General features: G+C 50.9%; 1 protein-coding gene across 1 annotated transcript in view; it reads left to right on the top strand.

Annotated features, from left to right (window-relative positions):
- Positions 1-602: 602 nt before the first annotated feature.
- rasgrp4 (RAS guanyl releasing protein 4) overlaps positions 603-27,598 on the top strand; it is a 172,520-nt gene continuing 145,524 nt past the window's right edge. Inside the window, exon 1 of the mRNA XM_072549260.1 lies at positions 603-815. Within this exon, the coding sequence (XP_072405361.1) occupies positions 793-815 (23 nt within the window). The 5' untranslated portion in view covers positions 603-792. The remainder of the gene's footprint in view (positions 816-27,598) is intronic.

The following is a 27,598-nucleotide window of genomic DNA, read 5'->3' on the forward strand; positions in this document are numbered from 1 at the left end:
TCTCTCTCTCACTCCCTCACTCTGTCATTCCCTCCCACCTCCACTCTCTCTCTCTGACTCACTCTCTCTCTCCCCTCCCCCTCCCTCTCACTCTCTCTAACACTCTTTGTCCCTCTGTCTGTCTGTCTGTCTGTCTCTCTCTATCACTCCCCTCTCTTCCCTCCCCCTCTCTCTCACTCTCTCTCTAACACTCTCTGTCCCTCTGTCTGTCTCTCTCTCTGTCCCTCTGTCACCCCTTTCCCTCTCCCTCACCCTCTCTCTGTCACTCTCTCTCTGTGTCCCTCTGTCACCCCCTCTCCCTTCTCCCTCTCCCTCACTCTGTCTCTCTGTCACCCCTTTCTCTCCCTCCCTTTCTAACTGTCTATACCTCTCTCGCTCATGTTTTTCTCTCTTGGTCTCTTGATCTCTCTGTGTCTCTCACTCGCTGTCACTCTCTCTCTGTCACGATCGCTTTCTCTCTCTCTCTCTCTCTCTCTCTGTGTGTGCTTGAGCATCGCTTTGACCAGTGGCAAGTTCCTGCCTTCAGTCAGTTCCTGAATAGAGAGAGAGAGAGAGAAAGAGAATTGCGTCAGAGACATATTACAGAAGTGGGGAGAGTTGGTGTTTTGTCAAGAGGAGTCGAGTGACACCCCCAGCCACAGCCCCCACCCCTCTCCCCCAGTCCCCAAGTCCCTCCAGCCCCCAGCCCAGGACTAACCCAGTGAATATTAACAGCACCATGTGAAACAGCAAGCGCTGAGAGAGAACTTTTGCGAATATTTCCTGCCTATCTTCGGAAAGAAACCAGCAAAGATGAATCGCAGAGACAGTAAGAGGTGAGAGAGAGAGAGAGAGAGAGATGCACCTTATGTTTTGTTGATCGAGTTGCTGTCGCCAGTTTTTGAGAGTTTAAAATCCAAAGTAAGGTGAATGTTCTTTTGCCTGTGAGAGACACTGACATTGTGCAGTGTGTGTGTCTCTGAGAGTGGCAGTGGGGAGGAGATAAAAATCACTCTGAATGGTATCCTTTGTGCACTGAGTCAAAAATTAACTTGAAAAGGAAGTGCTGGGGAAGACAGCAAATGTCAGGTTGTGGGAAGTTGTTCCTGGACTGGTTTTGAGTTGTTTCACTCAGCACCCGTTACTCTGCCTGTGTCGGTCACAGCCACGAAATGCTCCAACTTAGCAATCTGACTGGCACCTTGCACTCTCCCGTCCCAGTGCCCTGCCAGGGTTGAGCTGCTTTCCTCATCAGACCGGCTGGCACATGTTGGTTCGGCCACCCCTCTGCAGCCAGGTGGGACCTGCGGGCCTCCCGCCTCAGAGGTGGGGGCACTGCTGCTGCTGCCGTGCCCACAATCTTGGTGGTGGTGGTGGGGGGGTGCGGGGTGGGCTACACCTTCGACCGTCGTGGTGAGGCGGGTGAGCCAATCAGACCCAGGCTGCAGCCCTTAAAGGGGCAGCACGTCCCACTGAGAATCCCGAATTCACGCAGGGTCTGGGATGGGGTGGCGGGGGGTGAGGGGTGAGGGGGTGCCACACTGCAGCACCCATGCATCCCACCAGCATACAGAGTGGGCAGTGCGGGGTACCTTACTGGGCACAGTCAGACACAGATATTACCCTGAAAAGGGTGTGTGTGTCTGTGTCTGTGTGTGTGTGTGTGTGTGTCTGTGTGTGTCTGTGTGTGTGTGTGTGTGTGTGTGTGTGTGTGTCTGTGTGTGTGTGTGTGTGTGTGTGTGTGTCTGTGTGTGTGTCTGTGTGTGTGTGTGTCTGTGTGTGTCTCTGTGTGTGTGTGTCTGTGTGTGTGTGTGTGTGTGTGTGTGTGTGTGTCTGTGTGTGTGTGTGTGTGTCTGTGCGTGTGTGTGTGTCTGTGTGTGTGTGTGTGTCTGTGTCTGTGTGTGTGTCTGTCTGTGTGTGTGTGTGTGTGTGTGTGTGTGTCTGTGCGTGTGTGTGTGTGTGTGTGCCTGTGTGTGTGTGTCTCTGTGTGTGTGTGTGTGTGTGTGTGTGGGTGGGTGGCGGGGGGGGGTGGTTAGGGGTTGTTGGGCAAATGATTCCTGCCCCCTGGACAACCCATGGTCAAAGACGCCAAACAAATGTCAGCCTGAGCCCCCTCGGAAAAGGAGGGAGCTCCCGATTTGCCTGGTGGACCCAGGACACAGAGTCTACAAAAGAAACAGAGAGAGAGAGAGAGAGAGAGAGGCTGTGAACAATGTTAAGCTTCAGTCCTTCAGGACTGCGATGTGGAATGCCCTCTGTGCCCAATCCCTTCGGGTAAAGGGGGGGGGGGGGGCGTGCCACATGGACAGCCTCGCACTGGGGGCTCCTGACTCCTCCTTTAGAGCAATTCGCAGACTCACAAATCTCACTTTCAAGAAAGCGTTTGACACAGTCCTCAGGGCTAAAGGGTACAGGAACAGGGCACTGAGTTGGAGGATCAGCAGTGATCATATTGAATGGGGCAGCAGGCTCACGGGGCCGAATGGCCTACTGCAGCCCCCTATTTTCGATTATGCGAGTGCATTGTCTCACACCCCCTTCCCAACGCAAGGCAGCACCAGGATTTTCTTTTCCAATTCATTCATGGGGTAAGAGCATCAGTGGCTAGGCATTCAGCATCAGCAACATGTCTGGAGTCACATGTAGGTCAGAGCAGTTTAAGGTGGAAGTTTCCTTCCGGAAAGAGGAAGCCAGTGGGATATTCCTCCTCCTCCCCTGACAATCAATTCATGGTCATCATTAGACTCCCAAATATTTCTTCAATTCACCATCAGCTGTGGCAGGTTTCGAACCCAGACCCTCAGAACATTACCCCCCGGGAATCTCTGGATTAACAGTCCAGCGACAGTATCACCAGGCCATTACCTCCTCCCTGTGCTGAGCCATTTCAAAATTGCTACCTTTGAAAGTGTCATTTAACCATTCCCTCCCTCTCCTTAACCCCCGACCCTGACCCCCCACCCCACCCAGTAAAACAACTCAAGTTTGGGGATCTGTACTGCAACACTGAAGATGCAGTTCAGTACCTGGCGCCAGTTAAATGTCCTTCCTTGGAAGGATCTGGCGGTAAGCTGGCAATTTCAGTTTTGGTGCAGATAGAACCTTTTCCTCTGCACCTCTCAGTGTCAGGTAAGGCTGCCGGGGGAATGCTCTTGACTTATTTTGGTCTCTACACGCTCTGAACTGAGTAAAACGTCCCAACTTTAGTCATAGGAGCAACTGTGAGGTGACACTTGATGCCGGGTCAGCTCAGATCAGCTGGTTGAAAGGCTCGCTTCAATGGCACCGCAATGGCCAAGTGGTTAGCGCCAGCGCCAGGGTCCCAGGTTCAATTCCAGCCTCGGGCGACTGTCTGTGTGGAGTTTGCACGTTCTCCCCGTGTCTGTGTGGGTTTCCTCCCACAGTCCAAAGACGTGCAGGTCAGGTGGGTCAGGCATAGGGAAAGTAAGGTTAGAGGAATTAGGGTGGGTGTGGGAGGGAGTTGGGTCTGGGAACGTTACTCTTCAGAGGGTCAGTACGGATGCAATGGGCCGAATGGTCTGTTTCCACTCCGTAGGGATTCTATGGTGCCAAGTGGAGCGTTTTAAGGAGCGGAGAGGTGTGGATTGGATGCTGTGGAGGTATTGGCCCTGAGTCAGGTATAGGAGGCCAGAATTAGACCAGGAGAGAAGGCAGTTACCAGGCTTCTGACTGACAGACCGATGGTCAGGCGAACAAATCAAAAATACTCCCCAATTAAAATCAGGGACGGATGCTGAGATTTGTTTACCACGTTTCTGCTGCAGGTCGCCGCTAGGTTTCAGTTGTTGGGTGTGACCCTGCCCTTCAGCGTCTTCATCAAGGGACACGTTCTTGAGAGGCAAGAACAAGGAGGGAGTGGGAAACGCTGGGGTCACTGCCTATTGTTGGGGTCACTGTCCCTCTCTGTCCAGAGCAGGGGTCACTGTCCAGTGCTGGGGTTACCAGTCAGAGCTGGGGTCACAGGGCAGAGCTGGGGTCATAGGTTGGAATTGGGGTCACAGGTCAGAGCTGGGGTCACAGTTCAGATCTGGGGTCATAGGTCAGAGCTGGGATTTCTGGTCAGAGCTGGGGTCACAGGTCAGAGCTGGGGTTACTGGTCAGAGCTGGGGTCACAGGTCGGAGCTGGAGTCACAGGTCACAGGTCAGAGCTGGGGTCACAAGTCAGAGCTGGGGTCACAGGTCAAAGCTGGGGTTATATATCAGAGCTAGGGTTACTGGCAGAGCTGGGGTCACAGTTCAAAGCTGGGGTCACAGGTCAGAGCTGAGGTCATAGGTCAGAGCTGGGGTCACAGGTCAGAGCTGGGCTCACTGCCCAAAGCAGGGTCAGTATCCAGTGCTAGGGTCACAGGTCAGAGCTAGGGTCACAGTTCAGAGCTGGGGTTATAGATCAGAGCTAGGGTTACTGGTCAGAGCTGGGGTCACAGGTCAGAGCTGGGGTCACAGGTCAGAGCCGGTGGTTTCTGGTCAGAGCTGGGGTCACAGGTCGAAGCTTGGGTTACTGGTCAGAGCTGAGGTCATAGGTCAGAGCTGGGGTCACAGGTCAGAGCTGGGTTCACTGCCCAAAGCAGGGTCACTATCCAGTGCTAGGGTCACAGGTCAGAGCTAGGGTCACAGGTCAGAGCTGGGGTCACAGGTCAGAGCTGGGGTCTTAGGTGGGGAGCTATGTGGTGGTGGGGGCGGGCACGAAACCAGCTCAATTTAGTTCCCTCGATTGTCCCTGGACCTGCAGAGTATTGACCTACTGCTGCCCTGGTAAAGCTCAGTGTACAGGAAGTGGAGGTTGGTTTGGAACATGGTGTGTGGCTCAATCACCCCACCACAACTCGTTGTACCAAGTCACAACCATTTCAAAGGAGAGAGAAACTTGCATTTATATAGCACCTCTTACAAACCCAGATGCACTAAAGCTGTACTTCCTGGAGTGCATTTACTGTGGTAATGTAAGAAATGCGGCAACCAATTTACACACAGCTCGGTCCCGCAGACAGCAAGGTGACAACAACCAGAAACGCTGGGGAAAACTAGGCCTCCTGTCATGGGGGAATGGAATCTTCCTTACTCTGCTACTGGTCTCTGAAATTGTCCAACGGCATCATTTGTCAAGAGTGTGGTGCTGGAAAAGCACAGCAGGCCAGGCAGCATCCGAGAAGCAAGAAAATCGACGTTTCGGGCATAAGCCCTTCATCAGGAATCAGGAACAAGGACCGAAATATCAACTCTCCTGCTCCTCGGATGCTGCCTGACCTGCTGTGCTTTTCCAACACCACACTCTCGACTCTGATCTCCAGCATCTGTAGTCCTCACTTTCTCCCAGTAGCATCATCTTGTCAATCTGAGCCAGTAGGCAGAGCATCTCAGCTCAGCTGATGTGTGTCACCTTCGACAGTGTCGTCAGCCGTCAGGGTTGTAGACAAGGCACTGTTTCGATTTTCGCCAGAAAATTCCGGAGTGATATCAGTTAGCTACAACATGCACCCGGTGACCCGCAGATCTTGGGAAAACAAACCAGGGGATCTCAGAATGACAGGAATACGATGACAGTAAAAGTAGGGAGTGTCCCAGTACTGAGTGTGTGTATGTGTGTGTGCACGCACGTGTGTGGAGTGTGTTTGTCTGCATTTGTGTGTTCTCTGTGTCTGTATGCGTGTGCGTGTGTGAGAGTGTGTGTATGTTTGTGTGTGAGAGTGTGAGAATGTGTGTGTGTCTGTGTCTGTGTGTGTGTGTGTGTGTTTGTGGGTTGTGCATGTATGTGTGTGTGTATGAGTGTGTCTGTCTGTATCTGTGGGCATGTGAGAGAAAGTGTATGTGTGTGTATGAGAGGGAGAGAGAGAGAGGTTTGATTTTCCCAACACCAAATGTGTGTGTGTGTCTATGTCTGTATGTGCGTGTCTGTGTATGAGAGGGAGAGAGAGAGAGAGAGAGGGAGGTCTGATTTTCCCAGCACCAAATATGTATGTATGTCTATGTGTGTGTGTGCGTGTGTGTGTGTTTGTGTGTGTGTGCACATGTCTGTGTGTGCATGTGCATGTGTGCGTGTGTTTATGCGCATATGTGTGTCTGTGTCTGTGTATCTGTGTGTGTGTTTGTGTGTCTGTGTCTGTGGATATGTGTTTGTGTGTGTGTGCATGTGCGCGTGTGTGTATGTGTGCGCATGTGTATGTGTGTACACGTGTGTGTGTGCGCATGTGTGTATGTGTCTGTGTCTGTGTCTATATATCTGTGTGTGTGTTTGTGTGTCTGTATCTGTGTGTGTGCGTGCATGTGCGTGTGTGTGTGTGTGTGTGTGTATGTGTGTGCGTGTGTGTGCGTGTGTGTGTGTGTGTGTGTATATATTTTGTGTGTTTTACAAGACTCAGCATCCCAGGAGTGTACCTGTTGTATTCGTAAAGAAACTGATCTGTGTGTATATATTCTGGATTAGTGGTGCTGGAAGAGCACAGCAGTTCAGGCAGCATCCAAGTAGCTTCGAAATCGACGTTTCGGGCAAAAGCCCTTCAGCATCTGCAGTCATTGTTTTTACCCTGTGTGCATATATGTCCATGGTGTGACATTTTGCTATTTCACTACATTTTAAACAGATGCAATGCTAAAACAGATTATAAAAATCCAGCCTGAATCAGAGGGAAAAACTGGGTAGATCACACAGAAACAAAATAATCCACGCAACCTCAGTGTACAGACAGCTCCAGGCCGTGAGAGGGACTGGGGAGCTGGTGGAGGCATCGATGAAGATTAAACTAAAATACAGATTGTCTTTCAGTTGCCAAAAGCACTTGTGAAAGGTCAGCTCCCTCCATTTGTGGGCAGGATGGAAAGGTTTCAATTTTGTCGAATAGCAGGGAGCTGAGTCAGGAAGGTTTTTCTTTTAAAAAGACAAAAGACAAAATTCTAGAAAGGTTTAGCGCACAGTCCAACCCCGTGTCAAATGGTCAGATTTGCCGATATGGAATTCAGAGGGGGGGGTGAGTCTGTTGATAAGTTCTTAGCAAGATTTTCAAAAGAAATGCGACAGGAAAACATTGCTGGATTCGTTTATCTGGGGATTTTACATGGTCTGAAACACAGGCTGCCACATGTATTGTCATACTGCAGGGTAGGTGCCAAACACCAGTCTAACTATCTACCCGACAAACAATGAACTGCAAGAGAGCGAGATACTTGATGAGGATCCAGGATTTTGAGATGACGCTGTGACTGTGGGACCAAAAAGGCATTTCACTTGTTGTAAATCGGTGAATCCTATTAATGGATTGTCTGAGTGTCTTATTCCATTGGATGGATTTAATGAGGTTGTACGTTTCAACCTCATTTCAACTCCAGACTGCTCGCCCAGCGATGTGACCACTAGGCCACTGCCTCCTGTTGCTGTTTTAATTTTAAAGTTAAAGTTCTATTGGATGCACTTTGGACACTTAGTTGCTGCCCTCTTGCAATATGTGATCCCTAACGTTCTTCAGCCTAACCTGAGGACGTGTTTTCACCTGCGCTGTGTTCCCAGTTTCCCTCTTACCACCGTGCTGTCCGCTGCCTCACCCCCTCACCTCTGGCACGCCCTCCCTAACCTACTCTGCACCTATCTTGTGCTGAGCCTTTTTGTCACTGATCCTAATGTTTCGTCAACGTGACTTAATTAGAGTCGGAGAGATGTACGGCACGGAAACAGACCCTTCGGTCCAACACGTCCATGCCGACCAGATGTGCTAAATTAATCGAGTCCCATTTCGAACATAGGATGTAGAACAGGCTTTTCGGCCTACAATGTTGTGCCAAACATGATGCCAAATTAAACTAATCCCTCTTGCCTGCCCTTAGTCCACAACCTTCTATTTCATATATTTTTTTGTGTGCTTGCCTAAAAGTCCCTAAATGCCTCTATCATATCTGCCAGCATTGGGCCCACATCCCTCTAATCTCTTCCTATTCATATGCCCGTCCAGATGCCCTTTAAATGCTGTAATTGTACCAGCCTCCGCCACTTCCTCTGGCAGTTCATTCCATGCACGCACCCCACCCTCTGTGCAAACAAATTGCCCCCTTCGGTCCCTTTTAAGACTTTCCCTTCTCATCTTAAGCCTATGCCCATGAGTTTTGGATTCCCCTGCTCTGGGGGAAAAGACGATTCATGGGATACTGGCATTGCAGGTAAGGCTTGTTGCTCCTTCTGATTTGCTCTCGAGTCACGTGGTTCCCTCAGAGGGCAGTTAAGAATCAGCCATGTCCTTGTGGGTCTGGAGTCACATGGAGGCTAGACCAAGTAAAGCTGGCAAATTTGTTTCTGGATTAATCGAGGTCCCATTGATTAGTGGAGCAGACTCGAGAAGCCAAGTGTTTGTATCCAAAGTCTTAAGGGCATTAATGAATCGAATGTTGCGTTTTTGCCAAGAACATCAGGCGAGCTTTTAATTCCAGATTTTTAGAGAGCTCCAATTCTGTCATGGTGGGATTTGAACTGCCGTTCCCCTACACATTACTCTGGGAACTCCAGACTGCTCGCCCAGCGATGTGACCACTAGGCCACTGCCTCCTGTTGCTGTTAAAATTTGTCTGATACGCAAGCTCTGATACATTGTGTTGAGGGTGCTATATGAATGCAGGTGGTCCTTGTTGGCGCTGGCTTCCAGATCGCGTTCAGAGAGCAGACCACAGCCTTCTGGAGTTGGATTACTCAAGAATTGGTTTCAAACTGCAGCAAAGGCTGTGAATCACACTCTCACTTTCACTTCCGTGTTCGGCCTTGCAGCTCCTGTAACTGCAAAGTCAAACAATTCGAGAGCACCTCTGCTCAGAATGGTTGCAGAGGGATGTAATCGCAGAGCAACTGACCCCTCTAGACTTCACATTTAAATTCTATTTGTCAGACATGTGAACAGGAATCAGCGTGAAAGCAAGAAATAGTATTTGGGGAGCACTGGCTAATTAAAGTCAGACTCCCTGCAGTGTGGAAACAGGCCATTTGGCCCAATGAGTCCAAACTGACCCTCCGAAGAGTATCCCACCCAGACCCATTCCCCTACCCTATTATCCTATATTTACCCCTGACTAAAGCACCTAACCCACACATCCCTGAACACTATGGGCAACTTAGCATGGTCAATCCATCCTAACCTGCACATCCCTGGACAACTTAGAATGGCCAGTCCACCCTAACCTGCACATCCCTGAACAATTTCCAATGGTCAATCCACCCTAACCTGCACGTCCCTGGACAATTTCCCATGGCCAATCCATTCTAACCTGCACATCCCTGGACAATTTCGCATGGCCAATACACCCTAACCTGCACATCCCTGAACAATTTCCCAAGGCCAATCCACCCTAACCTGCACATCCCTGGACAATTTCCTATGGACAATCCACCCTAACCTGTACATCCCTGGACAATTTCCCATGGCCAATCCACCCTAACCTGCACATCCCTGAACAATTTCCCATGGCCAATCCACCCTAACCTGCACATCCCTGGACAATTTCCCATGGCCAATCCACCCTAACCTGCACATCCCTGGACAATTTCCCATGGTCAATCCACCCTAACCTGCACATCCCTGGACAATTTCCTATGGACAATCCACCCTAACCTGTACATCCCTGGACAATTTCCCATGGCCAATCCACCCTAACCTGCACATCCCTGAACAATTTCCCATGGCCAATCCACCCTAACCTGCACATCCCTGGACAATTTCCCATGGCCAATCCACCCTAACCTGCACATCCCTGAACAATTTCCCATGGCCAATCCACCCTAACCTGCACATCCCTGAACAATTTCCCATGGCCAATCCACCCTAACCTGCACATCCCTGAACAATTTCCCATGGCCAATCCACCCTAACCTGCACATCCCTGGACAATTTCCCATGGCCAATCCACCCTAACCTGCACATCCCTGGACAATTTCCCATGGCCAATCCACCCTAACCTGCACATCCCTGGACAATTTCCCATGGCCAATCCACCCTAACCTGCACATCCCTGGACAATTTCCCATGGCCAATCCACCCTAACCTGCACATCCCTGAACAATTTCCCATGGCCAATCCACCCTAACCTGCACATCCCTGAACAATTTCCCATGGCCAATCCACCCTAACCTGCACATCCCTGGACAATTTCCCATGGCCAATCCACCCTAACCTGCACATCCCTGGACAATTTCCCATGGCCAATCCACCCTAACCTGCACATCCCTGGACAATTTCCCATGGCCAATCCACCCTAACCTGCACATCCCTGGACAATTTCCCATGGCCAATCCACCCTAACCTGCACATCCCTGGACAATTTCCCATGGCCAATCCACCCTAACCTACACATCTTTGGACTGTGGGAGCCCCGTGGCTGAACACTTTAACTCCCCCTCCCACTCCACCAAGGACATGCAGGTCCTTGGCCTCCTCCATCGCCAGACTCTGGCCACACGACACCTGGAGGAAGAGCGCCTCATCTTCCGCCTAGGAACCCTCCAACCACAAGGGATGAATGCAGATTTCTCCAGCTTCCCCATTTCCCCTCCCCCCCACCTTATCTCAGTCCCAACCCTCAGATTCAGGACCGCCTTCTTGACCTGCAATCTTCTTCCTGACCTCTCCGCCCGTACCCCCACTCCGGCCTATCACCCTCACCTTAACCTCCTTCCATCTATCGTATTCCCCGCGCCCCTCCCCCAAACTCCTCCCTACCTTTTATCTCAGCCCGCTTGGCACACCAGCCTCATTCCTGAAGAAGGGCTTACGCCCGAAACGTCAATTCTCCTGCTCCTCGGATGCTGCCTGGCCTGCTGCGCTTTTCCAGCACCTCGCGTTTCAACTGTGGGAGGGAACCGGAGCACCCGGAGGAAACCCACGCAGAACACGGGGAGAATGTGCAAACTCTACCCAAACAGTTGCCCAAGCCTCGAATCGAACACGGGCCCTTGGTGCTGTGAGGCACCAGTGTTAACCACTAAGCCATTGTGATGAGCGAGGGAGGGGGTGCAAGATTATTGGCATCTGCAGAGCTGAGATTAAAATCAGATCAGCCATGATCCTATTGACTGGTGGGATAGACTGGGGGGGGGGAGCTGAGTGCCCCACTCTTTGCTCCTTGTTTTTTCTGTTCGATCCCGGGTCACTGGAAGGAGAAAGTGTTGCCGGCCGCAAGGATTCAACATCAGATGAGATTGTGGAGAGTCACAGCTCAGTCCCTCCCTTGGTGCCAGCTCCTTACCTGGGTGAATGAGTGTCTGCTCACCACCCACCCGAATCTCGGGAAACTGGCAACAAATGCTAACCCAGCCGGCGTTGCCCGGCTCCCAGTAATGAATGATCAAAACCGTTTTGCACAAGTGCGGCCACAAGATGGCTGACACAGAAAATGGATGAATGTGGCCCCCCCGCGCCCCCCCCACAGCAGCAAAGGGACTTGCCAAGATTAGTCCTGCGGTACCCCCTGTCTCTCACCTTAGCCCCGTGTGGGCATCGAGGTGTACCTACTGTTGACACAGGGGTATCCGAAATGCCAACAACTCCATCACCATGACTGCAAGTGGAGGTAGGCCTGACTTTGTCTGGCATCGCTCCCACACCTCGCCCCCAACCCCATGGGGATTTGACACTCCAGCCGAAATGGTGGAACCAGGTGGGCCGTAACGTCACCAGAAGGTTGCCACTGGGAAAAGCGGGGATTAGGGGCAGGATTCCACAACGGCCCAGTTTGTCAGCAGCTCTCCGTGTCGGACTGAAGGTCAGTCTGACACAGGCCCGCTCCATCGGGCCTGGTCTCGTCAGAGTGCTGAAGAATCTCACTGAAACCTCAAAGGTACCGAAAGCTTGTCTGAGAGGCTTCCTCTGCTGGTCAGGAAATCTAAAGCATAGGCAGACAGTCTAAGGGAGTGGTTGCTTACTATTGGAATGAAGAGATGCTTATTCATCATGCGATTCTTTGAAATTCTCTGTCCGACCTATGGACACTTCCAGCATCATTTATATTCAAGGCCAGATCACGAAGGCTTCTGATCTCCCACAAAATGAAGGCATATGGGGAGTGTATGGAACTAAAGTTGTGGTAAACTTTGGCAACCGACTCAAGGATCTCCTAGTTTTTTTATGTTTGTGTAGCGCCTAGCCTTGACAGTGCCGGGTACCTCGGGCAGGAATAGGCTATTCAGGCTCTCGGGCCTGTTCCACCATTCACTAAGATCAGGGCCGATCATCACCCAAACACACAAAATAGGAGCAGGAGGAGGCCATTCGGCCCTTCGAGCCTGCTCTGCCACTCACTGTGATCCCCTATCTCAATGCTCCATTCTGGCCTCCTCCCCATATCCCCGAAACCTTTATATTCTAAACATGTCTCAATCTCTTTCAAGAAAGGGAAAACCCAAATGTTTGGTCTCAGCTCCACCATCCTATCCCTTGTATTGTTGATCAACGTTAAGACCAGCCCTACATTGAAAGACATAGAAACCCTACAGTGTGGAAGTAGGCCATTTGACCCATCAAGTCTGTGGTGACCCTCTGAAGAGCATCCCACCCAGACCGACACCACCCACCCTAATCCTGTATTTCCTATGGCTATCCCACCCAACCTGCACATCCCTGGACACTACGGGCAATTTAGCATGACCAACCCACCCCAACCTGCACATCTTTGGACTGTGGGAGGAAACCGGAGCACCCGGAGGAAACCCACGCAGACACGGGGAGAATGTGTAATCCCCACACAGACAGTCGCCCGAGGCTGGAATCGAACCCAGGTCCCTGGCGCAGTGCTGAGCCACCGAGCTACCCCAATCGAAGCAGAAAATGCCGGAAAACCTCTGGCAACATCCACGGAGAGAGAGAAATGGAGTTAACATCCAGAGTCTAACGTTCAGAGTTCCGACTGGGCTCGCAACGTTCACTCTGTTTCTCCTGTCACGGTCCGCTGAGTATCTGCAGCAATTCCTGATGTGATTTCCGAAATCCCGGAATCCTGCTTTCGTTTTCGCCTTGAATGTATTCCCCTGAACTCTGAGGGAGTGAATTCCGTGGAGTAATGACCCACTGAGAGGCCAAAATACTTCCTCGGCTCCGTATAAAATGGGAAACCCCCCCATTTTAAAACAGCGCTCCCTGATTTCTTGTCCCTCCAATGAAGGAAGCAAACTCTCTGCTTCGACCCTGTTACATCCTCTCAGAGTCGTATACAATCTCTGGCTCCACACCACTGTTTTGCTGAGACATGACAGGCCATATAAATATAAAATATGAATGTACAATGTAAATATTTAGCAAACATGCTCGTGCTGGAATTGAATACTCAATCGAACGACAATTCTTTGAATGAGTCTAAAATTCAGCATCCAACCCACAATCCCACATCATGCGGCGAGACATGACTCAATTACAATCGTTTGCCAAAGTTTTCAGCAACTCAAGAAGCAAAACAGTAATTGGAAACAAAGATCTATTTCGGTCTGTGAGCAAACGTTTCTGTGGATGAGTAAATACAGAAGGCAGCCCCACCGGTCCCATCGAGAATGCATAGGGGTATGAGCTGCAGTATTCTCTCGGTAATGATTCCAAAGCCTTCCCTGCCAACCCGAAGCCGGTCACGGCACACCACCAGCGGGGGGAATGTGCCCGGCGACAGCCGTGCCCGCGTGGGGAGCGGTCCCACCAGAGGAGATCCCAACACGACCGACCGGAGCCTCCGAGATGAATCCTCCGGGCAGACTGCACGGACCACACCCGTTTACCTCTTAACGGTCTCACGCCCTCTTGAAACTCTCTCTTCAAAGTTCTTTTCAACTTTCCCTCACGGTACTTGTTGACTATCGGCCTCGTGCCAGTATTTAGCCTTAGAATGGAGTTTTACCACCCGCTTTGGGCTGCATTCACAAGCAACCCAACTCCAAGAAGACACGATCCCGACGATCAGCCACGATCCTATTGAATGGTGGTGCAGGCTCGAAGGGCAGAATGGCCTACTCCTGCACCTACTGTCTATCGTCTATTGTCTGTAATGATTCCTTTTTTAAATAAAAAAGGTGTAAATTTCCAGTGAAAGTTTATGCAGATAAAGGTGAGGTCTGTCCATCCTGGTAAGGGTCATAGAGTCATAGAGCTGTACAGCATGGAAACAGGTGCATCAGTCCAACCCGTCCATGCTGACCAGATATCTTAAATTAATCCAGTACCATTTGCCAGCACCCGGCCCATATCCCTCCAAACCCTTCCTATTCATATACCCATCCAAATGCCTCTTAAATGTCGCAATTGTACCAGCCTCCACCACATCCTCTGGCAGCTCATTCCATACACGTCCCACCCTCTGCGTGAAAAAGTTACCCCTCAGGTCTCTTTTATATCTTTCCCCTCTCACCCCAAACCTATGCCCTCCACTACCCCAGGGAAAAGATTTTGCTTATTTAGCCGTGGGATGGCACGGTGGCTCAGTGGTTGGCAGTGCTGCCTCACGGTGCCAGGGACATGGTTCAATTCCTGCCTCGGGTGGGTTTCCTCCCACAGTCCAAAGATGTGCAGGTTAGGGCAGATTGGTTGTGCTAAATTGCCCAGAGCGTTAGGCTCATCAGTTAGGGGAATGGATCTGGGTGGGTTGCCCTTCAGAGGGTCGGTGTGGACTGGTTGGGCTGAAGGGCCTGATTCCACACTGTCGGGATTCTAATCTAATCCTGTCCATGCCCTTCATGATTTTATAAACCTCTAAGAGGTCACCCCTCAGCCTCCGACGCTCCAGGGCAAAACAGCCCCAACCTATCCAGCCTCTCCCTCTAGCTCAACCCCTCCAACATCCTTGTAAATCTTTTCTGAACCCTTTCAAGTTTCACAACTTCCTTCCGATAGGAAGGAGACCAGAATTGCACGCAATATTCCAAAAGTGGCCTAACCAACGTCCTGTACTGACTCAAAGCCGTGGGGCTGCTGAAAGGTCTGGGAACTTTGGGCTCATGTCCATTGGTGTTTTGAAGGAGAGGTGATCTAACTGCTGTGAGGCAGCAGTGCTAACCACTGAGCATTGTAGTGACCCTCTGACAACCGTTATGAGTGAGCAATGGATCTCTGTCTTGAGGATAGACAAAGACTCTATCTCCATCACTGTCTGGGGGATAAGACTACCCATAACCCTCTGAGGGGAAAACCAAACCCCCCTCATAAAAACCGAAAGAAATGTTGACGCTGTAAATTTGAAACAATCGCAGAAGTTGCTGGAAAAGCTCAGCGGGTCTGGCAGCACCTGCGCAGAGAAATCAGAGTTAATGTTTTGGGTCCGGCGACCGGTTCTGAGGAAGGGTCAGTGGACCCAAAACGTTAACTCCGAGTTCTCTTCACAGATGCTGCCAGACCTGCCGAGTATAATCCTTCTCATCTCGGACTTAAATACAAGGGGTCCTTGCTTTGAAACATTCTCCCCTCGGTTCTCCTCTGCCCTGCTGGAGCAAACATGCTTTCAAGCGTCCATCTGGACAAGCCTGTTAAGACGATAAAAACAAAAACAGAAACGGCTGGGAAAGCTCAGCAGGTCTAGCAGCGTCTGTGGAGAGAAATCAGAGTTAACGTCTCAGGTCTGGTCACCCTTCCTCAGAACTCAGAACCCTTAAGGTCTGAGACATTTCTGCCCTTGTCCTTCTAGACGGAAGTGGTTGTGGGTTCGGAAGACGCTGTCTGAGGATCTTTGGTGAATTGCTGCAGTGCATCTTGTAGATGTTCCACCCTGCTGCTACTGAGCGTCGGTGGGGGGGGGGGAGAGGATGCTTGTGGATGTGGTGCCAATCAAGCGGGGTGGGGGGCTGCTTTGTCCCTGGATGGTGTCAAGCTTGAATTGAATTGGCAAGGTGGCTCGGTGGTTAGCACTGCAGTCTCACAGCACCAGGGTCTTGGGTTCGATTCCAGCCTCGGGCGACCGTCTGTGTGGAGTTTGCACATTCTCCCCGTGTCTGTGTGGGATTCCTCCTGCGATCCAAAGATGTGCAGGTCGTGTGCTTTGGCCATGCTAAATTGTCCATAGCGCTAGGTGCATTAGTCAGAGGGAAATGGATCTGGGTGGGTTACCCTCCAGAGAGTTGGTGTGGACTGGTTGGGCCAGCGGGAATCTAATCTAATCTGAATTTGTCATCACACGCACCGAGGCACAGTAAAAAGCTTTGTCTTGTGAACAATACAGGCAGATCACAGAGTTAAATAGCATAGATAAGTAAATAACAGTTAAACAGTGGCAAAAACACAGACACAGGCGAATGTTAAGAGTTTGTGAGTCCATCTTTCTTGAGTGTTGATGGCGCTGCCCCCATCCAGGGCAAGTAAGGGAGTATTCCCTCATGTTCCTGACTTGTGGATAGGCCCTGGGGATTCAGGAGGTGAGTTACTGGGCCGCAGGATTCCCAGCCTCTGACCTGCTCTTGTGCTGTGACGGCATCATCAGTTCTTTGCAGCATTGTAACCAAACGTTTTAAATCGTACTCTCAGATCCACAATTTTCTGACTCATTATAAGAGTGTTATAACTGAGACTGAAGAGTGAGTCTCCAACTGCAGTTCCTTGTCAAATAGCCTTTCAGCACTCAACTGTTGAAGGTAGCCATTAGACAGACCAACCAAAGGGCAGGCGAAATGGGGTCGCGGGGGTGAGAGAGATGTATGATCTGCTCACGCTCTTTAACTGTGAAAATATCTACAATTACAGAAACAGCACAGTGGAGAGGGCCTTGTCTTCTTTCAGTTTTAGCCTGTGTGGCGAGCAAACGATTCTTGTGATAACGAGAGACCAGTTTCACTATGAATTTAAATGTCAGCCCACCTCAGTTGCGAAAAAAAAAGAGCTTGCATTGATGTAGCACCTGGCGCGAGCTGACCTCAGGTTTGCCTGAAGCACTCTGCTGTTTGGCCGTGAGGGAAGGTGAAGGGGGTGGAGGGGAGGGGAGAGGTTGAGGAGGATTGGTTCCTGAGGAAATGCTTCAGCCATCTGGAAAATGATAGATTTCTTATCGGATTCAGATTAGCATGACGCAGTAATCTGGAGGATACCCCTCCCCCAGGGTTAATGCTGGGGAGGGGTGGGGGTAGGGGGGGGGGGCATTGGTTGATGGTGTAAATTGAATGAATGAATCAGGGTGTAAAGGTAGGCTCAGTGTTAGCCCAACCATCCAGACAGGGAGAGGTTGAATAGGCTGGGGCTGTTTTCCCAGAAGCGTCGGAGGCTGAGGGGTGACCTTATAGAGGTTTATAAAATCACGAGGGGTGTGGATAGGATAAATAGACAAGGTCTTTTCCCTGGGGTGGGGGGAGTCCAGAACTAGAGGGCATTGGTTTAGGGTGAGAGGGGAAAGATATAAAAGAGACCTAACGGGCAACTTTTTCACGCAGAGGGTGGTACGTGTATGGAATGAGCTGCCAGAGGAAGTGGTGGAGGCTGGTACAATTACAACATTTAAGAGGCATTTGGATGGGTATATGAATAGGAAGGGTTTGGAGGGATATGGGCCGGGTGCTGGCAGGTGGGACTAGATTGGGTTGGGATATCTGGGTCAGCATGGACGGGTTGGACCGAAGGGTCTGGTTCCGTGCTGTACATCTCTATGTGTCTATGTGAACAATGCGCCTGCCTGGTAAATCCTATCTGATTTGGCTCTAGCAAGTCGCTCAGCTCCAGGGCAATTAGGGATGGCTGACAAATGTTGACCTTATCCATTGGGATGGAGATCTTGTGAAAGAACTTTCAAAACATGTGAGTGTTGGAGGGTGATTCCACACTGCAGGCATCACAGACACAGGCACGTGTTCCCTTGGAGGGTCAGCAATTGCAGAGTGACGTAGTGGGGGGACATCGTTGAGTATGGAGTGTGTCAGATGGTACAGAGGGTTGTGTCGGGGGTAGTGGGGTTTGGGGGGAGTAGGGGGTCCAAGGTCGAGGTGAGTAGATCTGGTGGAGTGGAGCTCTGCGGGGAAGGGGGAGTGAGAGGGGGCAGTGTGACTTGGTGGGGAGTGGGTCTGGGGGAGTAGGGGTCTGGGTGCGGTCAGTGTCAGTGGGGAGTGAGGGTTGGGGAAGAGAGTGTGGGGCGGGGGCAGGGAGTGCAGCTCGGTGGAACAGGTTGAGGAGATTGGGGAGGGGGAGTGGGTCAGGGGATGGAGTTGGGGTCGGAGGGAGTGGGTTGGGGAGGAGTGGGGGGGGGCAGGGCTAGTGTGAATCATGGGGACTGAGGGTTAGCGTGAGTGAGAGTGGGGAGAGTGGGCTGGGAGAGTGAGGGGCAGAGGGAGTGAGGGTGGGGGCAGTGAGTGTCAGAGGGAGTGAGGGTGGGGGGAGTGAGGGTGGGGGAGTGAGGGTCAGAGGGAGTGAGGGTGGGGGAGTGAGGGTCAGAGAGGGAGTGAGGGTTGGCGGGAATCAGGGTTGGAGCAGTGGGCATGGCCTGGGGGTATTCAGTCAGGCGGGTGTATTGGGTTGGAGAATATATTGAGTTAGTCAGGGATAGTGTAGAGGGTCCAGGGGTGTGTGTATTAGGTTGGGGGTGTTTGTATTGGGTCAGGGGTGTGGTGTTTGGGGTTGGGGTAGTGGGTTTGGGTGTTGTGTTTTGAATCAGGGGTGTGGGTTCGGGGGAGTGGATTGGGGTGCGTGTATTGAGTTGTGGGTGTTTGTATTGGGTTGGGGGTATGTATATTGGGTCAGGGGTATTGTGGTTTTGGTCGTGGGTATGTATATTGGCTCAGGGGTGTGTGTATTGGGTCGGGGTGTGTATATTGGCTCAGGGGTGTGTGTATTGGGTCGGGGTGTGTATATTGGGTCAGGGGTGTGTGTATTGGGTCGGGGTGTGTATATTGGGTCGGGGTGTGTGTATTGGGTCGGGGTGTGTATATTGGGTCAGGGTGTGTGTATTGGGTTGGGGTGTGTATATTGGGTCAGGGGTGTGTGTATTGGGTCTAGGTGTGTATATTGGGTCAGGGGTGTGTGTATTGGGTCGGGGTGTGTATATTGGGTCAGGGGTGTGTGTATTGGGTCAGGGTGTGTATATTGGGTCAGGGGTGTGTGTATTGGGTCGGGGTGTGTATATTGGGTCAGGGTGTGTGTATTGGGTTGGGGTGTGTATATTGGGTCAGGGGTGTGTGTATTGGGTCTAGGTGTGTGTATTGGGTCAGGGGTGTGTGTATTGGGTCAGGGTGTGTGTATTGGGTCGGGGTGTGTGTATTGGGCTGGGGTGTGTGAATTGAGTTGGGGGTGTGTATATTGGGTCGTGGGTGTGTATTTTGGGTCGTGGGTGTGTGTATTGAGTCATGGGTGTGTATCTTGGGTTGGGGATGTGTATATTGAGTTGGGAGACTGTGTATTGGGTCAGGGGTGTGTGCATTGGGTTGGGTGCATGTATATAGTGTGGGGGTGTGTGTATTGGGTTGTGGGTGTGTGCATTGGGTCGGAGATGTGTATATTAGGTCAGGGATGGTTGTATTGAGTTGGGGGCTGTGTGTACTTGGTCAAGGATGTGTGTATTGGCTCGGAGGTGTGTGTATTGGGATGTGGGTGTGTGCATTGAGTCAGGGATGTGCGTATTGGGTCGTGGGTGTGTGTATTGGGACTTGGGTGTGTGTATTGAGTTGGGGGTCTGTATATTGGGTTGTGGGTGTGTAAATTGGGATGTGGGTGTATGTATTGGGGCAGGGATGTGTATATTGGGTGTGTATATTGGGTCGTGGGTGTGTGTATTGGGTCAGGGGTGTGTGTATTGGGGCAGGGATGTGTGTATTGAGCCATGGGTGTGTATCTTGGGTTGGGGATGTGTATACTGAGTCAGGAGGCTGTGTATTGGGTCAGGGGTGTGTTGTGTATTCGGTCGGGTGCATGTATATAGTGTGGGGGTGTGTGTATTGGGTTGTGGGTGTGTGCATTGGGTCGGAGATGTGTATATTGGGTCAGGGATGGGTGTATTGAGTCGGGGGCTGTGTGTACTTGGTCAGGGATGTGTGTATTGGCTCAGAGGTGTGTGTATTGGGTTGTGGGTGTGTGTATTGGGTCAGGGGTGTGTGTATTGGGCCGTGGGAGTGTGTATTGGGACGTGGGTATGTGTATTGGGTCGTGGGTGTGTGTATTGGGTCAGGGGTGTGTGTATTGGGTCATGGGTGTGTGTATATCGGGTCAGAGGTGTGTGTATTGGGTTAGTCATATGTGCATTGCATTGGAGGGTGTGTGTATCGGGTCAGGGGTGTGTGTATTTTGGGTCAGTGGTGTGTATCGGGTCAGGAGAGTGTATATTGTCTCAGGGGTGTGTGTGTATTGAGCGGGCCGTGTGTATATTGGGTCGGGTGCAGTGTCTGATTGCGAGGTGAAGGAAGTGAAGTGGTTCCTGTACGTTCAGTGAACATATGGAATGGGTTTGTGCACATCGCCTTAGCCTTGCCTCTGACTCACAAGGCTGCTGTGTGACAACTGCTGCAGTCTGAGCTGGTGCCCTGGCCATAGAGACTCTGTGAGCGCTCCACCCAGCACGGATACACACTGACTGCTGTCAAATGGTCACATGTGTTTCTTGTGTCTGGCCGTCTTTTCAGGAGTTAGTCCCCTGCAGAGTGAATTTTTAGATTAGATTAAGATAGTGCAGAAACAGGCCCTTCGGCCCAACCAGTCCACACCGACCCTCCGAAGAGTAACGCACCCAGACCCATTTCCCTCTGACTAATGCACGTAGCACTACGGGCAATTTAGCATGGCCAGTCCACCCTGACCTGCACATCTTTGGACTGTGGGAGGAAACCGGAGCACCCGGAGGAAACCCACGCAGACACTTGGAGAATGTGCAAACTCCACACAGTCAGTCGCCTGAGGCGGGAATTGAACCCGGGTCTCTAGCGCTGTGAGGCAGCAGTGCTAACCATTGAGCCACCGTGCCACCCTTAAAGTGAAGGGGGACACTGACCCACACATGAGCAGCATTGTAAACTGAGTCTTCTGGAGTCTATACTGAATTACTAAACCTGGAATTGAAAGCTAATCTTCAAGTGGGTAAATACAACTTTCGGCCATTGTTTCTGTAAACCCATCCAGCTTACAAATGCTCTTTTGCGAAGGAAATGGCAAGACACTCCGTTCATGGAGGGGGGGGGCACTTAGGGACGGGCAAGACCTTGCCAGCAATGCACACGTCCCATGGAAGAACAGATAAAGACATTGTGTGGTCAAAGAGGTAGGTTTTAAAGAGAGATTTGCTGGGAGAGAGATGTTCCAGAGATTTGGCTGCTCAATGAATGGTGTGCCAACAGTGAGCGATCGATCTCTGCCGGGCACACCGTGCCAGGGTTGGAGAAACCAGGGGTCTCGGAGGCTTGAGGAGAGATGGAGATATCAAAGGCCATGTAAGGGTTTGAAAAGAAGTTGGAGGGTTTTTTAATTGCCCCTTTGTTGATCTGGGAGCCAATGTCAGTGAGCAGAGGGGTAGGTAGGGCTAACTGTGAAATAATTCGACAGGCGCCAGTATCGGGTCAGCAAGTCCCCTTTTATGTATACACAGAGAGTCCTTGACACTGACCCAGCTCCCTCAGAGCAGAACCTCTGACAGTCCTGATTATGTCTGTCAGCCAGGACTCCTTCATTGGACCAGGTTAACAGCCCCAGTCAGGGAACTGGCATTCTATGAGGTCATTGAGTCAACAAGATGTACAGCAGGAAAATAGACCCTTTGGTCCAACTCGTCCATGCCGACCAGATATCCCAACCCAATCCAGTCCACCCGACTGACCACATTACAATCAGTACAACAAGCAACAGTCTGGGAATTCACATGGAGTAGAAGACCTAAGAACGTTGGAGTAGTCATGGTTAGAGATGACGAAGGTGAGATGAGAGGTGTCAGCACAGGATGATCGGAGATAAAGTTCAGGCCCTGAGTGGACAGCCTTGATCAGGACCAGTAGGATACTGAGGTGTCATCCTGAGTCAAGCACAAAACTGAAGTTCCAAAAGGTCTGCTCGATTTTAGACACCTATGGAATCCCTACAGTGCCGAAAGAGGCCGATCGGCCCATTGAGTTCATACCGACCTTCCAAACATAATCCCACCCAGACCCCCCTACCCCTGTAATCCGACATTCCCCATAGCTAATCCACCTAGCCAGCACATCCCTGGTCACTATGGACAATTTAGCATGCCCACTCCACACTAACCTGCATATCATTGGATTGTGGGAGAAAACCGGAGCATTCGGAGAAAACCCACAAGACACGGGGAGATTGTGCAAACTCCATACAGAGAGTCACCCGAGGGTGGAATCGAACCCCTGAGGATAAAGGCGATTGTCACAGAACAGAGTTTGTAATGGGCAGGGAAGGTAATGACTGGTTTTCCCAACATTTAACTTGAGTTAAGTCCTGCTCACTCTAATAAATGTTAGATAATCAAATCGGAAATAGTCAAGGAGGACTGATGAAAGTCATTAATGTAAATATTTGCGCGTCATTCATGGAGAGCTTGACACGAAAGCTTTGACTAATTTCTAAACCAATACCGGCTTTTAGAGCTCGCTCCTGATTGGTTGTTTCAGGTTGCTCAACTCAAATCCCATCGCCTGCCAATCAATGATCGCTTTCCGATTTCAACCAAAAACCCAAACCCTTCCTCATACTGAGTTTGGCTTACCATCACAATTTCCACCAACACCACCCATCTCTCCCTGAGCCGGACTGTTTGCAAACACGTCTGTGAAATTTGGCACCAAAATCAATTTCCCACCACAGTCCCATGGCAATACCAAGACCCTCCAACCCGAAAGTACCCCTCTGTGTTCATCGCTGCAGAACAACTCAGAGACCCTGGCTAATGGGCCGAGGAGTGGAGTTTATTTTAGATAAATGTGAGGTGCTGCATTTTGGTAAGGCAAATCAGAGGAGGACTTGTACACTTATTGGTAAGGTCCTGGGACATGTTGCTGAACAAAGAGACCTTGGAGTGCAGGTTCATAGCTCCTTGAAAGTGGAGTCGCAGGTAGATAGGATAGTGAAGGCAGCGTTTGGTATGCTTTCCTTTATAGTTCAGGGTATTGAGTACAGGAGTTGGGAGGTCATGTTGCAGCTGTACAGGGCATTGGTTAGGCCACTATTGTAATATTGCGTGCAATTCTGGTCTCCTTCCTATCAGAAAGATGTTGTGAACCTTGAAAAGGGTCCAGAAAAGATTGACAAGGATGTTGCCAGGGTTGGAGGATCTGAGCTACAGGGAGAGGCTGAACAGGCTGGGGCTGTTTTCCCTGGAGCGTCGGAGGCCGAGGGGTGACCTTATAGAGGTTTACAAAATTATGAAGGGCATGGATAGGGTAAATAGACAAAGTCCTTTCTCTGGGGTGGGAGAGACCATAACTAGAGGGGGTAGGTTTAGGGTGAGAGGGGAAAGATATAAAAGAGACCTACAGCGTAACTTATTCACTCAGAGGGTGGTACGTGTATGGAATGAGCTGCCAGAGGATGTGGTGGAGGCTGGTACAATTGCAACATTTAAGAGGCATTTGGATGGGGATGTGAATAGGAAAGGTTGAGAGGGATATGGACCAAGTGCTGGAAAATGGGATTAGATTAATTTAGGATATCTGGTCGGCATGTATGGGTTGGACTAAAGGGTCTGTTTCCATGCTGTATGACTCTATGACTCTATAAGTGTTACCTGTGTTGGGGGGGGTGTGTGTGGTCGCCCCTCAGTGGAGCAGAGTGGGGAGCAGTCTGACCATCACCCGCGTGAGCCGAGGCCTCAGGGAGATGAGGAAGTGAGCCGTCAGGACAGAGCTTGTGTGTGAGAGTCGTGACGACTTCCAGCAGCTGCCCAGCTGATGTGAACCAGCTGTCCGGCTCTCTCCAGCTTTTAACTGCAACCACATCAGGATGGGCAGCTGCTGTGCAGGCCTTGTTAGCTCAGATGTGCCCACATCACTCCCCCCCACACCCACCCCTCACCCCCCTACCGCCACCCTCCCCGTTCCCCCTCCCTCCACCTCCCATTGATGTTTGCAGAAGAAATTTGACACGTCGCATATGAGCACCTCATTTGCTCAACAGCGCTCCAGAAATACCTGGAGACGCTAACACAGGAGCAGGCCTTCGGACTGAGCTAGTCTTCATCTTCCAATGAATGAATTCAGGGTGGCGCAGTGGCTCGTATCGGTTAGGGAACCCCGGTTCGATTCCAGCCTCGGGCGACTGTCTGTGTGGAGTTTGCACATTCTCCCCGTGTCTGAGTGGGATTCCTCCGGGTGCTCCGGTTTCCTCCCACAGTCCAAAGATGTGCAGGTTAGATGAATTGGCCATGCTAAATTGACCATTGTGTCCAGGGGTGTACAGGCTGGGTGGATTGGCCATGCTAAATTGCCCCATGGTATTCAGGTTAGGGTGGATTGGCCTTGTTAACTTATCCCATAGTGCCCAGGGGTGTGCAGGCTGGGGTGAATTGGCCGTACTAAAGTACCCATAGTGCCCAGGGGTGTGCAGGCTGGGGTGGATTGGCCATACTAAAGTTCCCATAGTGCCCAGGGGTGTGCAGGCTGGGGTGGATTGGCTGTACTAAAGTACCCATAGTGCCCAGGGGTGTGCAGGCTGGGGTGGATTGGCCGTACTAAAGTACCCATAGTGCCCAGGGGTGTGCAGGTTAGGGTGGATTGGCCATACTAAATTGCCCATAGTGCCCAGGGGTGTGCAGGCTGGGGTGGATTGGCCATACTAAAGTTCCCATAGTGCCCAGGGGTGTGCAGGCTGGGGTGGATTGGCTGTACTAAATTTCTCCTAATGTCCAGGGCTGTGCAGGTTAGGGCGGATTGGCCATGGGAAATGCAGGAATATGGGTTGGATCTGGATGGAATGCATTCCGGAAGGTTGTTGTGGACTCGATGTTCTGAATAGCCTGCTTCCACACCGTGGGGATTCTATGTTTCTATGAATGCACCTAATTTAACACAAACATTCTGTTATTTCTGAGATTGGTAAAAAGCTTGGCAGCTAAGTGGTTCCTTACGCACTCTCCACAGTCATGTTTCCACCAATCAAGCCACTCAGTTGGCACCCTCTTCTCACGCAGTCTAAACTGTTATTCCCTTGAAGGTTTGGGTGTGCTTGCAATTGTGCGTTGTTGTGTTGCCAAACAATTATCTTCAATATCACGCTCGATTCCAAGAAAGAGTCATGTTGGTCCTGAAACCTGAGTTCCTTCAGCACATTCTGACTGTATTTCATTTTCTGTTTTCACTATTTGTTATGAGGTCAGTTCCCTGATTGGGGGTGGGTGGGGGAGGGGGGGAAACGGTCCAATCAGGGAGCCCTGGGCTGATAGATATAATCAGGAGGGTCAGAGGTTTTAGATTAGATTAGATTACAGTGTGGAAACAGGCCCTTCGGCCCAACAAGTCCACACCGCCCCGCCGAAGCGCAACCCACCCATACCCCTACATCTACCCCTTACCTAACACTACGGGCAATTTAGCATGGCCAATTCACCTGACCTGCACATCTTTGGACTGTGGGAGGAAACCGGAGCACCCGGAGGAAACCCACGCAGACACGGGGAGAACGTGCAAACTCCACACAGTCAGTCGCCTGAGGCGGGAATTGAACCCGGGTCTCTGGCGCTGTGAGGCAGCAGTGCTAACCACTGTGCCACCATGCCACCCACTGCTCACTCTAGGAACTGACTCTGAGGGAGCTGGGTCAGTGTCAAGGACCCTCCGCGCATAGATAAAGGGTGACTTGTTGATGGCCGAGTTGTTTCATTTGTAACGTTCCAAAATTCCCTTCTCTCACTTTCCTTCCATCACTGAGCCAGGTCCTCCTTCAGTGAATTCTGGCATTGATTTCATAATTAGATTAGCTGGAGAAATCCTGTCGCTACTCAGGGGTTGGAAAACCGACAGCAAATACCATATCTCCTGAAAGCCAAAACACATTTCAGGATTGTGTTGGAATACTCAGAGAGTAGTAAGGGTATGGAATGCTTTGCCTGCAACGGTAGTAGATTCGCCAAGTTTTAAGTGCATTTAAGTCGTCATTGGACAGGCATATGGACGTACATGGAATAGTGTAGGTTAGATGGGCTTCAGATTGGTATGACAGGACGGCACAACATCGAGGGCCGAAGGGCCTGTAGTGCGCTGGAATGTTCTATGTACTGCCTCCTTGCCTGTGACTTCAATGACACTTGACAACTCCAAAACCATCCTGGTTAAGGCAACACTGATTGACACCACATCTACAGTGACAGCAGTGGACACTATCTGTGCTGTACCAAGGCTCCTTCTGAGAGCACCTTCCCCAAATCCACGATCTCCACCCTCTATAGGGATAGGGGCAGCAGATCCATGGGAACACCACCCCCTGCAAGTTCCCCTCCGTGCCACCCACCATCCCGGATTGGAAATATACTGCCATCCCCTCACTGTCGCTGGGTCAAACTCCGGGAATTTCCTCCCTCAGGGCATTGTGGGTCTATTTTATAGTGCATGGATTGCAGCGGTTCAAAAAGGTAGCTCACCCCCACCTTCTCGAGGGGCAACTAGGGACCAGCAATAAATGCTGGGCTCAGCCAGTGACATCCAGGCCCCCAAAAGGTTTTACACTCAGAGTAAGGCTGTCTTTTTACGACTTCATCTGAAAGAGAGGATCTGAATCTCTCTTTGGCCTCACTCAGAAATGGCAAAATCATTATTTGCCATGGGTGCAACGATAGGACAAGTTAGGAATCTCTGTGAATATAACAAATAGGTGCTAGAGTAGGCCATTCAGCCCATTGAGTCTACCCCACCCGTCACACAGGCTCCAGAATTGACAAAACATCAGTACCCCATTCCATTTTTCTTAGCAATTTGCTTGTTAAGGGTGAATGCTGAGAGGCTGTTACCCCTCAAGGGAGAGTCTGGGGGCAGAGGGTACAGTCTCAGAATAAAGGGGGAACCAACTGAAGACTGAGATGAGGAGGAATTTCTTCCCTCAGAGGATTGTGAGTGTTTGGAACTCCATCCCACTGAGAGCTGTAGGGGGAAGAGTCTCTGTGTATATTTAAGGCTGAGATCGATAGATTCTCTCTCAGTCAGGGAATTGAGGGAAAGGGCAGGAAAGTGGACGTGAGGAATTTCGGATCGGCCATGATCCTAGTGAAGGGTGGAGCAGGTTCGAGGGGCCGAATGGCCTTCTCCTGTCTCCATTTCTTACGGTCCCCTCAGGAGTTTGGTTCACGTGCGAGCGTGAAGATTTGGGCGGGCAGGACAGCTCAATACCCAGAACATAAATGGGGATTACTGGAGAAACTCAGCAAGGTCCAGCAGGGTGTGTGGAGAGAGAGAGACAGACAGACAGACAGACAGAGAGAGAGATAGAGAGAGAGAAAGAGACAGAGACAGAGAGAGAAAAAGAGAGAGAGGGATGAGAGAGATGGGGGAAAGAGAGAGAGAGAGAGAAATGGGGTAGACGGAGAGAGGGAGAGATTGAGATGGATAGAGATAGAGAGAGACAGAGAGAGAAAGGGAGAGTGTGTGTGTGAGAGAGAGAGCAAAAGAGAGAGAGAGAGAGAGAAATCAGAGTTTTGGGTCCAGTGACCCTCTTGCGGTTAAAAAGCCCAACCCTGCGAGAGGGCGAGATTGACGGAGAGGTTGAGCAGTCTCCCCCTCACTTGGCGA

The sequence above is a fragment of the Chiloscyllium punctatum genome, chromosome 29, assembly GCF_047496795.1.
Source record: "Chiloscyllium punctatum isolate Juve2018m chromosome 29, sChiPun1.3, whole genome shotgun sequence".
NCBI lineage: Eukaryota > Metazoa > Chordata > Chondrichthyes > Orectolobiformes > Hemiscylliidae > Chiloscyllium > Chiloscyllium punctatum.